Source organism: Protopterus annectens, chromosome 2.part0 (genome assembly GCF_019279795.1).
Source record: "Protopterus annectens isolate FY-2018-M chromosome 2.part0, PAN1.0, whole genome shotgun sequence".
Taxonomy (NCBI): Eukaryota; Metazoa; Chordata; order Ceratodontiformes; family Protopteridae; genus Protopterus; species Protopterus annectens.
The window spans coordinates 1,254,375,869-1,254,390,403 of record NC_056728.1 but is presented as its reverse complement, the minus strand read 5'-3'; the positions used below and the strand labels follow the sequence as shown (position 1 = coordinate 1,254,390,403).

At 37.3% G+C, this 14,535-nt stretch overlaps 1 protein-coding gene across 2 annotated transcripts in view; it reads left to right on the top strand.

The window, feature by feature from the left end:
• Positions 1-14,535, top strand: part of LNX1 (ligand of numb-protein X 1) — a 1,086,042-nt gene that overhangs the window by 963,949 nt on the left and 107,558 nt on the right. For both annotated transcript variants that reach the window (XM_044061422.1, XM_044061424.1), the window contains one exon: positions 8,349-8,504. In XM_044061422.1, coding sequence (XP_043917357.1) covers positions 8,349-8,504 — 156 coding nt within the window. The remainder of the gene's footprint in view (positions 1-8,348; positions 8,505-14,535) is intronic.

Below are 14,535 nucleotides of genomic sequence, written 5' to 3'. Positions count from 1 at the left end.
TGGAGAAACTTTAGGGTTATAAACATTCATTTTTGCAGTGGTCGTCTTATCAACTCTTGTCTTGATAACATAAGGTATGATGAGTCAAGGTGTGTCTCCCTCCTGCTCTTCATCCTACACGATAATGCAGACTTACTGGCAGAAGGCAGGTCTACACTGCCCCATGTAAAGAGCTTCATTTACATATGAAACAGTAGAAAGAATACATAAGTGTATAGACATTTACAAACTTACAAGAATTTATAAAAGGTATCATAGCCCCGTTGGACATAAGCAGCTTAAATATGCCCAGCTGAGTAACTCCAGCTAGATGCCCCTGGGTAATTAATCCTGTCATTTACAAAGGGAAAACATGGCTAGACTTAAAAAGGCCTCCTAGAGCCATTAGCCTAGTAATCACCTATGAACCTATGAATTAGGCCTATTTAGTATAAACAGTATTGTTGGTCTTACCTGAAAACAGACTATTGGCCTAGTGGGTCTGACACTTTTAAGATAAATAAAATAAGTAAGATGTTCCAAGATGGACATGTGTGTTAACTTCATTGTATATGCTGTTGAATAAGGATGTCAACTAGGGCATTTTATAATCCAATGCTAGGCAGAACAGTGGCTTGATAATTAAGATATATTTTTCTATAGTGCCAAGATCTGGGGTTTAGTCCTAACCTCTGATCTCTTTGTGAAGTTTGCATGAACTCCCCATGCCTGCAGTGTTTTTTTTTTTTCCTCTTAGTGGTCTGATTTCCACCCACGTTTTGAAAACATGCTGTTTAATTAGCTCCTCTGAACTATTCATCTACATTGCCTTTGTCCTTACCATTCAAGCCTGGACCACATAAGAAACTAGTCTAAGAAAGACTAGAGCTGCTACCCAGTTAACTAACAAAACTGCATTTGGGGTATACAGATCAAGACAGTACTTAGAATCTAAAGTTTCTAATCAGATGCTTCAGTCTTCAAACATGCATTAAGTCAACAAACCACTAATACTGTTATGCGATGGATTTCCATGTGATGTTTGCCAGATGAGTCAGATAGACTTATTGGTTTTATGTCTAGAGTTTTATAAAAATGTAGTGAAAGGAGATCTTAAGTGATTTATAAAGTTAGGAAGTTTCATAACTGTATTTATGGGTGCAGACTCACCATTTGAACAGGTCATAATCTGCTGACCTCATTGTTTAATGAGGAAAAAGCTATAATAAATGTTGTAGACAGGAGCTGAAAGATGGTCTCTATTCTTAAGGCCAAATGAGCAGGGAACAGTTTACATTCCCAGGTAAACATCATGGTAATGTGGACATGGCAAATACATCACCACTCTCTTGAGATGTAATGTGCATAAACCAAACTAGATGCCCTTGGATAATCAGTCCTGTCATTTACAGATGGGGAAACATGGCTAGGCTTAAAAAGCCCCCCTAGGACCATTAGCCTAGTAATCACATATGATTCTATGAACCTAAGAATAAGACCTAGTCAGTAGAAAATTTGATTATTTTAATCATTTATTTCAGTGACACCTACGCAAATTAAGTTGCATAAAGTTTATACTCAGTAAGTTCCAGATTCTCTGAATACATCAAAGACATTTTCCTTAGTGTTAAGAAACTGAGTTCATACAATTCATATCCACAAAAAGTTAATTTAGTATACAGAATGATTGTATGTTGAAAGGAGACTGGTCATAAATACACTACAGGCTAGACAAGTGGTATTGTTATAATTACATAAATGCTATCCTAGAATCACACTCATGAAAGGTTTGATTAGAAGCTGTATGTAGTAGCCAAACATGAATTCAGACAATAACAACGTAGTGAACAGTTGTACTAAATATCAAGAGCAAAAATGTCTCATGCCACTGGTCTCTTTTATTTAGAACAATATCCAAAGAATTCATGGAAAAGAAGTTAAAAATAATTTGCTTATTTTGCTTGTTTGTTTTTTAGAAAATGATTCAGATCATTATGGATACTTACTGTTGGTTCTGTGATATAGAGAGATAAAGTCCTGCCTGTGACCTAGATGTCCTGAAATAAATTAGTGATTCAGACACTGGAAAAGTTTATGATAGATGGTGGGAGTGAGTAGCCGCTGCTGTTTCCCCAACCCTGAGAGAGAGAAAGCAACCTGCCTCACTGCAAGACCAGCTCAGAATGCGTGTAGATGATGTGGCAAACAGCAATTGGGTCAAGATGTCTGTACTTACAGAAGTTCTGTAAGCAATGTTCTGTAAGTGAACAGGACATTATGTGGCCTTGACTAGGGATGTGGGTATGCAGAGATATTAAGGTGCCATGGGGAGTAGCACACACAGCATGGAAACAGTCAACTACCCTCTGTGGCTGTTTAGTTGGTGGCCCTTCATCCAGACAGCTTTTGTTTCTGATACCGATCATCTAGGAGGGAGATGCCACTAGGAAAATTCCCAGTGGAGAGCAGAGATCTTTTTTCAGGGTAATATGGGGTACAAGGTGTCAGTATAAAAGGAAAGAATGGATGACAGACTGAGAAGAGTGATTTGATATTCAGCAGACAATGAAGCCAAAAAACAGCAAGAAAAATGTAGATGTTTATTCAAGACTGATAGATGTATATTCTGTAAGAATGGTGACTCCAAAACATTTGCAGAAAACTTAAGGACAAGTTTCAGGACTTATGAAGTGCCAGAAATGTTTCAAATGAGAATACAGCCCCTCTTACACATAAGGAATTTATGGAATTTGCAAGGTAAAATGGGATTCATTGGATTATATCTGTTCCTTATCATTCTTCGCCAGTAGCAGAAGGAGCAATAGAAACATTTAAAGAACACATGAGGAATGTAACTGAGGGTCCCATGAAATAAATATTTAAAGAATTATTTAGTAAGCACATTAAGACACTGTCAGCTTCTGGAATGTCAGCTGCTGAGATATTAATGAGTAGAAAACTGAGATCTACCTCACAAAGAAAGTTTATGCAAAATGCTTCACAAAAGTAGTAGCATAATAACTATTAAACAGTATAGATTTCAGCTACATGATCTGGTAACTATGACAAGTATTTACCTGGGGGAAATAGATATCTTAAAGAATAATGGATGCCACTGATCCTATATCCTACACTTTTGAACTGAATAATGGGAGCATACCTCTCAACCTCTCAGCCCAAAAATATGGACAAAAATAACAGGCAGGACAAAGCCTCAAAAATAGAGACAAATTTTAAATAGTGCTGTCATAAACTTAGAAAGTTGCTAGAATAAAAGGTCTTGTGTTACCATGCATTTTCTGAAGGATATGAAGTCTGAAACTCAAATTCCTGTCATTATTGAAGATGCTGTCCGGTTCGATTCTCAGCTAGAGCATCTTCTGCGTGGAGACATGCATGAATGGGCGTACCTTCGTTGAAGGTTGTACGCCAGGGCTGGTAACTCGGCACATAAAAATCAACTACCAATCAATAGCGGACCGGAGTTCTGCTGTGGCGACCCCTAACTGGGAAAAGCCGAAAAACACAACAACATTTAATCAGTTCCACCCTCACTGATTTGCCACAAAAAAATTCAGAAAACCCACAAAGTTTGAGAGGACCACGCCAAAAATATGAGCCAATAATCTGGACATTCTGCAAAAATCTGCACATTTGAGAGGTATGAATGTGAGAGCTGTAGAAAGACATAATGATCAAATGTTGGAAAGGAACCAGTGGCTAGTTACTTCTGCGGAATGGTGTACTACTATACTAATTGAATCCATGATTCAGGAAATGGTGAGCATTCATCCTGTGACTGTGGACACTACCACTGAATCAAGGGAGGATACTCAAGGAGGTTATTTTGCAGTCTGTTGAGGTTGCATACTGAACAAAACTGTGATGGAAACAGAGGTTAAATCAAATGTGCCAGATCTTGTTTCTCAACCACCAAAAGTCAGGAGGTCTGAAAGAGTTCAGAGGCAACCTGACTGCATCATAACTTATATAATGCTTTCAATGTTTCTGTCTAGACCTGAGTTTTGCAAATGTTGATCATGGGTGAAATTATAAAACAAGAGAAATAAAGTAATGTAAAATGGAAGAACAGCAAGTGGTCTGTTGAAGCAATATTCTTTCTACCCTCTTATCCTGTCCTAGTTGGTTCTAGAGCCAAAATGTTTTCTTGATTTTAGAAGTCCTATTTGACAATATGACCCAAATGTTAAGTACATATTTTTTTTAATAACTGCCTTTGTTATCATAACAATTGCCTTATTTTATTTATTTATTTATTTATTTACATTTGTTGACCGGGATAGACCAACTGAGTTCACAGAGGGCCCTTTTCAGTAAGGACCCAAAAAGAAAACCTCCAACATACAAGTAAAAAAAACAGCTTACAGACAGGAAACATTTATTGGACATTATACACAAATATGAAGTAGTGTCTTATCCATGATTATCTATGTACCTAGAGAGATCTGATACTACAAAGTTGAATATGTAATGCAATTAAATATGTACATTATTTGCAGATACCATATAGATTTACGGGGCTGAAAGGTAGCATATAAATTAATAGAAATGCAGTTTAAATGGAAGTTGTAAAAAGTAGAGAAACATGTTAGTATAATAGGAGAGATATTAGAAATTAGGCCAGAGATTTAGTTATTATTGTAAGGTTAGTAGTAATACTAGTGCTATATACATTATGGGAGTTATTATGTATGACAGCTACCTACAGTAGTAGTAAGAATATTAAACTTTTATATAAGGAGAGTATGCATTCTAAAATATGAGAGTTTGGTCATGTTAGCACTTTTATTATAAGTACTACTTTAAGTAATATTTTTGTATTAGTTAAAATGGAAGATGCATTTATGAGGGTTGATAAAAGTAAAATTTTAGCAGTAGCTATTGCAGATTGATCTGCTAAGTAAAGATTGTTTTTAAAGCATTTTTAATTTCTTGCTTGTTGTTCTAAGCCTCAAGCTTTGCTCTGTTTTTTTTTCAAAAACTCACATATCCTGTCTTTACAATGCTGATTTTCCACTTTGATCTGAATGCTGTACAGTGTCATATCATAATCAAGTTTTGCTTGCAGTTTTTTTATAGATCTGATATGATTCTCTAAATTTACCTTGAAGTTTCTGAATAAGTCTGGTACTAAAAGTTATGTTTTGCTTTAAATATTTATGTATTGTAATTTTAAATGTTGTTGTTGGACCTTGATTATGTTGATAGTGTTAGATGTCCGTAACTTAGGCATTGGCATAAACATTTATTTCTATGTTGGATTTAACTTTCCTAAACTGCAAGACCTGATCATTTAATTAAATGTATTATGCTATATTTAGTCCAGAGTTTGTGTAATACTATCCGTACTGAGTAGTCATAGTGTGGGAGTATTATGTTATCTCATTCTTTTACTGCTTGATCTGTCTACCTATGTTTAGTTTATCTTTCATTTCTAAGGATAATATTAGATCTGATTGCTTTTGGTATCCTGAATATTTTCCGTTAATTGACAGTCATCATCTGACTGTATTTATATAATAATAATAATTATAGCAGTAGTAGTAATAATAATAACACTAATTTGTTAACCAGGTAGGCCCACTGGACACAGAGTCCCCTTTTCAGGGGTGACCAATGAGCAATGTCTATTTAAGCGATTTGCACAAGGTCACAAAATAGCTAAACAAGTGCTGAGGGATTCGTATCCTATATCATAGTAACTACAGCTCACATCCTTAACCCTTCTGCACCAGTATTTTGCATTATTGTGTTAATTCTTTTTCCAGCTCTATCCTAGCTGTCTTAGCGATTTACAAATTGATTTGTAGCACGTTAAATGTGCAGTTACTGTTCATACTGTATTCCCCTTTCCTGAGTGGTTTTACTATATGACAGAAGCCTCCTTTACACCCCTTGCCCATCTGATGTGCTATGCCCACGTTCAATGGTAACTCTATATAATCACCAGCTTAGTGATGTCTACTGTCATTGGGAATAGGGACCTGGACTTCACTTAGGCAATAAGTAAGGGGCCCATTCTTGTGGCATAATTTCATGTTATTGGTGTCAGCAACCAAGGAAGCCTGTCCTCCACCACTGGCAGGCTAATATGACTTACATTTCTGAAGACTCCTTCCTCTTGGGGTTTGTTGTTCAGTACCAAATCAGTCTGATGGGATCATCTCTTGTTTGTTACAAGAGGTTGACTTGACTCTTTTCACCAAGACTACGTCTAATGGAATTTTTAGACTTTATCTCACTGAAACCATACATTCTGGTCCGTATGTTATCTGGTGCTATAGGGATGTGGGCTGATATCAATAAGAGAACTGCCATTTGCTTTAGATGTAGTTTGGGGGTAGGTCACTTTAATAGCAAAGTTACAAACTGTGCACTGAAAAATACAATACAGCAAAAAAAAAAAGACATAATTTAACTCTTTACCGAAATAACTCTGATGTCCTGAGCATCAAAGCAACAGAAGGCTGATGTCACATTATTTCAGTAAAACACCACTCATGGTGTGTGTGTGTGTGTGTGTGTGTGTGTGTGTGTGTGTGTGTGTGTGTGTGTGTGTGTGTTTTCCATTAATAATAAGGTTACCTGTGTTTTTGAGTATGTGCTTGAAATTTCTCTTGCCATCCTCCAAACTATGAAAGGACATTTCTGCAGTAGTTTATGGGCGTCCTTATCACTCTTCTCACAGATCACCCTTGTTGGTTCTGAATTGGTGGCAGGTCATCTAAACTTACTGCTGAGTTACTCCAGTTTATGGGCAGACTAGACTTTGCTCAGAAGATTTCCTCTGAGACTCATTTTAAAAAGTCATACTTTAGGCTAGAGATTTTCAGTAGTGGTGATTGTATCAAACCTGGACATGGATAAACTTTATCGGTCTGACCACCATTTCATCTGTTTTAATTTAAGAGACCATACAGTTTAGTGATCCAGAAATGAGATTGCTCAGTATAGGGGATTTAAGGACTGTAATATCTGGTGACCTTTTACCTGTACTGATCCCCTATTTCTGTACTGTAGTGCAGAAGCTGATCTGGATTCACGTATACTTGCTTCCAACTAAACTATTACTGGATCTCTAATGCAAGTCACCTTTTTCCTGTGTTTTCCATGACCTATTATTTCTCGTGAATGATGCACTTCTCCAAAATTGGCATAATAATGTATATATAGAGAAAGTGAGAAATTTTAGCTAGTGTTTTTGGAATGTTTTGCAGGAGAAACCATGTTGAATATGTTGAGTTTGAAAAGTGATCCTAATTCAGGTATAGTAGATATGCTGATTGCTGTTTATTAACAATGCCCTCACTCATAAAGTGTTATTATGTAGATCAGTATGTCCTCCTGCTTTACAAACTGCTTCAGTTCTCAGATATCTCCTTCAGCTATTGTATATGATGCAACTTATCATATTAAAAATGCATGTTATGAAAAGTGTAATGCTTTATGCTGGCTCCAGGGTGAATGAGGATGAAGTCCTGATTACAACTGAGATGACATGAGATCAGCTGCTGAAGGTTCTAGGAATGGGATGATGGGAATGAGCAGACAATATTGACTTACCCACCCTGGATGAAGGGAAGCAGCCCAGAAATACCTGGTCCTACTGGTTAGAGAGGTATATAGCTTACATTGTATGGCCAGTGGATGTCTGCTTGATGAGGCCAAGCCACATTCATACTGTAGATTTTATGGGGCACTTATAAGAATGTGAATGCCTACAGGAGAAGGCATTGCAGGCCCACATGTAAGATGCTGGGGTAAGGGTTAAGAACATAGGACCAAAATAATAGAAACACCTGATGGCTGCCTATATGAGGGGCTCCTGTAATTGAATCTCACCCTGTGGCAGAAATTATGGGGAAAGTGATTGTGGGAGGGCAGATCCCTGGCATATTGCCGGAGATTAAAACCATATACAAAAAAGTTATACTTCTCTTCATGTCTTGGATGCAAAACACAACAGAGTGACACTGTGTCAAGAGTACACAATGCACGAGTGTAATAATTTTCAGCACTGCTTGCTAAAATCTGATAGACTGAGAAAGGCAATTGTATCATTACTAAATGATAAAATCTAAACTTTTGTATTCAACAGTTATAGTAATAATACATATTACTATGCAGTTAATGTATACAGTTATTATAGTAAGTGCATGTATAAAGAAAAAGGAGTGTGTGTGTGTGTGTGTGTGTGTGTGTGTGTGTGTGTGTGTGTGTGTGTGTGTGTGTGTGTGTGTGTGTGTGTGTGTGTTTTTACATGGTTTATGCATGTGTATGGTTACATAATAATGTATAGAAAAGACAAATCAAAAGTAGAGATAATTACATGTTTTTATTTCCTTCAGGTATTTGTACAGTTGCAGAGACATCGTGTTACGGAAGAGCACAGGAAGCCTTGGATTCTGTGTTATAGGTGGTTTTGAAGAAAGCCATGGCAATCAACCATTTTTCATTAAGTTTGTAGTAGAAGGGACACCAGCATACAATGATGGACGAATAAGGTAGCAAAACGTTTTTTTCATATTTCATTTTACTTTCTGAAGGCTTGAAATGAATGATGCAGCCATGTTGTTAAAATCGTATACCTACTAATATAGAGGGTGGAGAAAGAACAGTAAGACAGTCATATCAATGCTAGAAATTAATCAGAAGATTCATGAGTGCCTGCACTTTTATGAAATAAGAGAGATATTATGTTAGTTATCATCAGAAATGGTAAAAGCATTCCTTAAGAAACGTTAATAAATAACTATTTAGCAGGCTGTTATAATGGTACATGGTTGTCTAATTGCTATGTTTGTCTTTAATGTAGACTCTTAGCAAATGAACATTTGCTTAAAGTTTTTTCCTAAAGATGAATAAATATATTGCATAGGTAATAGTTCTTATGAAATTTTAACACATATCCAAGGGATATGATTTTATATATACCCAAGTGAAGCACAGAATCTTAAGAAACATCGCACTCTGGGGGTACTAAAATAGACTTTTAACATAGTTCCCTTTTTATTATGTATAATTATTGGAAGATACACTTTATGTTACAGTAAGTATAAAGAATATAATTTTAAGTATATAAAATGTTAATGACTGTTGGAACAATTTGCATACAAAACTTCAAACGGTACTGATAGCTTTCTACTTACATGTAATAAAAGTAAAATAAAACTAATATTTAATACCAAATCATCAGGGTAAAGCTTTACTTTTAATAAACTCTGTTACAAGAGTTAAACTCTACAGCAAGAGTTAAAGGCACTCTGTAAACTGTAAATTGTGTTTTTCTGTCTCCCGCCATATTTCTAATCTATTGAAAATTTGGCAATACAAATGCTATTTAAAATTCTAAAAAGTTTTATTACAACTCTTATATGAAATAAGTCTGACTAATGCAGTTTAAATTCTTCTTAGCTGTGTTAGATCCCACAGAAAAATATGAGTCATACCTTAAAAGACAAAAGTTGTTGTGTAGCTTTATCTATTCAATGAAGCATTTGGTTCTGCCTTCTCTTTTCCTCAAGTGTACACTTAACTGTTCTAATTACTAAAAGTTAAGCCAGATCTAAAAATTGTATGAATTACATTGGCAGGTCTATTAAGTGATTTTATTTATGTCAAAGCACATGTTCCATGAACTGGTGGGACCATGTACCAAAGTGAGATAAATACCAGCAGTTCAACATATCACATTGGTTTAGGAATATATATATATGCAGATAATTTTATATTCTACAGGTATGAAACCGAAAGAAAACAAAATGTTTATTTCACTTTATTGGGGTCTAAAGACGAAAGTAAACAATTATTGACATGCAAACCTGAACTGTAGTACAGATCAGAAAAGTTACTGGTGAATCAAATAAATAAAGTGCAAATCTTAAAAGATGTGCATCATCCTGGTTTATTAAAGTAAGATCTCATCTCACAAATAATCATGTAAAGTCATAAGCATTGCAATATGCAAGAGATTGCCTGTTTATGTAGTATTACTACATCTTGTGAAATCATTGGTTCCTTGTCTAAGGATCACTGTAGCTTTGTGCACATCGGGACATTTCTGGGCGGCTTGGCTTCCACTGCAATACCTTTCCATCTGAAAACGGCTGTGTGTATAATGCTGCTGTTGAATATTTTTTACCCTTGCACCTAGTATATCTACTCTACTTACCCTGTTCTAGAAATGGGCCTGTGTAAACAACAAAATATACAGATTTATGCTGATTTGAACAGGTAACTCTTTCCAGTGAAAGTGGTCAGTAAGGGCTCATCTTCAGAATCAGTATTTTTAACTGAGCTTTTCTTCAGTAACATTTGGTACTATAATAAGAATTTGTACATCTTATACTTCATAAGATATTCTAAAACTAGAACATGGGAATGTGAAAACAAATATATAGATATGCAGTATTCGTTACATATGGGGATTCCCTGCTGTGGAAGCCCATTGTCCGGCCAGTCTACCAAAGCCTACATTTGCTTTAAGGTATGCTGAATGTCAGCTAAATGCTCTTTGCATAGTGCAGGGCATAAAGGAGACATTCAGACATACCATCCTCAGAACTTCTTTGCCATCAGTCTGAACACTGTTTCAAACCATTGATCTGTTTGCCTACATCCATTTTCTAAAGCAAACCAAGCAACCAAATAAGATAACAAAGTGTAGCTCCGGTGCAATAAAGGCTGTCTTCCCTCTTAAAACACTTGCGTTTCACCAGTACCACAATCCAGAATATTTCAATCAATAAAGAATTTTAATATTTAATTATTAGCTGTTATTAAAATTCTTTATTGATTGAAATATTCCGGATTGTGGTATTGGTGAACTGCAAGTGTTTTAAGAGGGAGGACTACATCCATTTTCTGCTATTATTACTGCATTTTTGAGATTACTCTTGCTTGCTGAAGTCCTCACCATTGCAGATAAGTACCCAGTTGGAGTTTTGTTCTTTTTTTTGACTGTTTTGTGCTGTTTGGGGTTAATGTTATCCAGGAAGTGTAAATCCCAGTATGGCAGACAGATTCCCATGAAGATAACCAAAATAAGTGCCTTTTTTGCCCAGGAGCTTCTCATGACCATACATCTTGTTCAATTTGTCAGGCCTTCATTCTGAAAACTCTTCATAGTAGGCTTTCTTCCCTTTTATTCTATCTTCAGAACCAGCGTCTTAAGCTTCTTGCTAAAGATACAATAGAAGGAACTTCCTGCCCTGAGGGTCAGCCATCAAGGAAGAAGAAAGTGAAAAGGGTAAGACCAGAATGTTCTGCTGTCCAGCCTCTGCTAGGTGTTTCTGCCAAGGTTATTACAAACCCAGAGGCTCGCCTGGCTGTTGGATTTCTCTGCCATGTCCAGGTTAGAGTTTGGCGAGGATCTGGTGGGCAGCAGTTCTGACAAGGCTTTGCAGGCATCCATTTTGGAGGTTCATGGGGAACCACAGTTGATTGTTTCTGGGTGGGCCAAGGGGATTCCGCAGATTCTTATTAGGGAAAAAGTTCCTACTGCAGTTGTTGAATGCCATCCTGAGTCAGAGCCTTCTCAGTTTTCTAGGCCAGATGTTCCCTTTAAAAATAAACAGAAAACTAAACATGTTTCTTCTGCTCCTAGGGATCCACAAAGTGAGTGGCAGGCCTTTACTCAGGGGTTATTTAATACATTACTGTCACTGAGGCCTCCTCAAGGGATTCCGGTTCCTGCTCCTCTTTGGTCCTCTTCTTCACTTAAAAGGCTCAGGGAACTGAATTATTCTATGGAAGAGTTGGATTCTGATGAAGAATCCCTTAATCATTCTACTTATATTCATTCACCTTTAGAATATGGGTCAGAGGAGGAGGAATCTACTAGTCCAGATACTCCTTCTGAGGAAATTTCCTTTGGTGACACAATATCTAGGAGGATGGAAATTTTTAAGTGAGATTGTGCTAAGGCCTATGATATCCATAAGAAGTACTATGAGTTACAGCAGATGGAATCTCCTAAACCTGTGGCTATTCCTCCTGTTTTGGCTGCTTTACTGGATGTTTCTTCCAATGCCTCTAAAGCGCCTGATTATTTGCCCCCTGCTCCTAAGAAGTCTGATAGGTTTTATAGGGTGTCTGAGGATTGTTCATTTTTGTTTAAATGTCCTCTGATAAGTTTAAATGTCCTCTGATAAGCCTTCATATTTGCTTCTTTCATCCAAGTTACTGCCTTCTGACAAACTCTAAACTCTAAAAATGCCAACATCATCTCACCTGAAGGCCAAACCAAGCTCCTAGGAGTTATAGTAAACAATAACCTCAAATTTGACATCCACATAAATCACACTATTAAGACCATTAACAAAAAACTATGCACCCTTTACAAGGTCAAACCTTTGCTTACACCTCTTGCTCGTACTGGCATTGCCCATTCCCACCTACTCTCTACCCATCTCTGTGCATCCCCTCTATTCACCAACTTGAACAAAACTGACCTTAACAAACTATCTAGCTGTTACAACCACATCACCAGATTTGCTTCTGGCACTGCATTCAGGACACATCACTGTCACAATCTAAAGATGTTAGGGTGGCTAGAACTGCCTACCCTTCTGTAGTTCAACTAGCTCATAGTAGCCCACAAAATCCTCTGCCAACCTGATAACACACCTGCCCTTAAAAATATTATCTGCCCCCATAGTACCCTTAGGCCATTACTCTCATCTAACAGACTACTGGTACTCACGCTCAAAGCTAACAACTCAGTGGGGGATGCTCTGTTTACCAACTCTTTTGGCAAAATATGGAACCTTCTTCCTGCAGTCGTTATCCAAGAAATCTCTCTGCCTCTATTAAAAAAAAACCCTCAAAAAACATTGTAAATCACACTGGTTATATCCTTGCCCTACCCCTGACTAGAACCATCTCAGGAATCTTTATTAGTTATCTATAGTGTACATAGCTACATATATATGCTTTTTTTACAATATGAATGTTCTTTATGTACTGCTTGCCCAGTCAATTTATGTATCATATGAGTAATAAATCTTTGCTGTTACTTTGAGTGCTATTATGTAGAGCTTTTCTCCCTGGGCCTCTGCTGAAAATGTATGTATGCATTTTTATATATGAATGTTCTTTATGTACTTCTTGCCCTATCAATTTATGTATCATATGAGTAATAAGTCTTTGCTGTTACTTTGAGTGCTTTTATGTGGAGCTTTTCTCCCTGGCCCTCCACTGAAAATGGACATCTATCTAGTCGGACTATCCCAGTCAAAAAATGTAAAATAAATAAAAATAAATAAATAATTCTGACAAGGACAGCAGAACCATGGATAAGCTGGGTAAGAAGGTTTATACTTTGGCTACCCTAGCTTTTAGGGCAATTAATTATCAGACCCATATGTCTAGGTATGCGTTAGCTCTGTCTCAGGCTTGTCAGCTTTTTTCTGATCTTCCAGACTCTGATATTAAATCTTCTGCTCTTTCCTTGCTAGGGACTTCCTCTCAAGTAATTTGTTATTCTAGCAAATGTAGTTATGAAGCAGCAGATGCCTCTTCTAGGGCTGCTGCTTCTGTATAAGTTCTGAAGAGATATTCTTGGCTTAGGCTTCAACCTTTACCTGATGATATTAAGGCTAAGTTGATGGATGCTCCTCTGGATAATAAACTTTTGTTTGGGGAAGTGGCTGCTGGTTTGTTTAAGTCTCTTCAGGACAAGGGGAAGGCCTTACAGGAGCTTAAACATGTGTTTGTTTCTCCTGTGCCGAAATTTCAGCGAAACTACCCTGCTAAGCCAGCCTTTGTTTGTAGGCAATCTCACCCTTCTGCTAAAGGTAAAAAATGTACAGGCTCCTCATGCTAAGGCCAGTTAGGCTGCTGGGATTCAAAAATCTTCCTTTCCTGACAAACTAGGTGCTGTCTATCTGCCTGTTTCCCACCACATTCCTCTTTCTCTTCCTATTTGGCTTCGCATCACCCAGGATTCTTGGGTTCTGTCAATCATTCTTCAGGTGTACTTCATGGTGTGGAATTCCCATCCTTCTTTTATGGGCATTCCTCAGCATCCTCAGGAAGAACTTCCTTTTTTCCCAGAGGTTCTTCAAGATCTCTTGTCTCAGTGTACCATTCAAGAGATGCCTTTGACCCAAAGGGGGAAGGGGTTTTATTCACGGATATTTCTAATACCAAAAAGAGGGTACTTGGAGACCAATTCTAGACCTCTCTCATCTAAACACATTTCTGAAGGTGCCTTCCTTTTGGATGTTGTCCCTTCATACTCTGATTCCTCTCTTGCTCCCTTTGGCCCTTCGGGTGTCTCTGGATCTCAAGGATGCTTATCTCCATACTCCAATCCATCCACTTTTCTGGAAGTTTTTGCATTTCTCTACTGCTTCCTGGCATTTTCCATTCTGTGCTTTGCTCTTTGGCCTTTCTACTGCCCCAAGGGTGAATGCTTCCATCCTGTGAATGCTTTTGGCAGGCTTCAAGGAATCCACATATTTCATTACTTAGGTGACCTGCTGATTCAGGCATCCTGTCCGGAGGTCCTTTTGTAAAATCTTCATTTTGCCT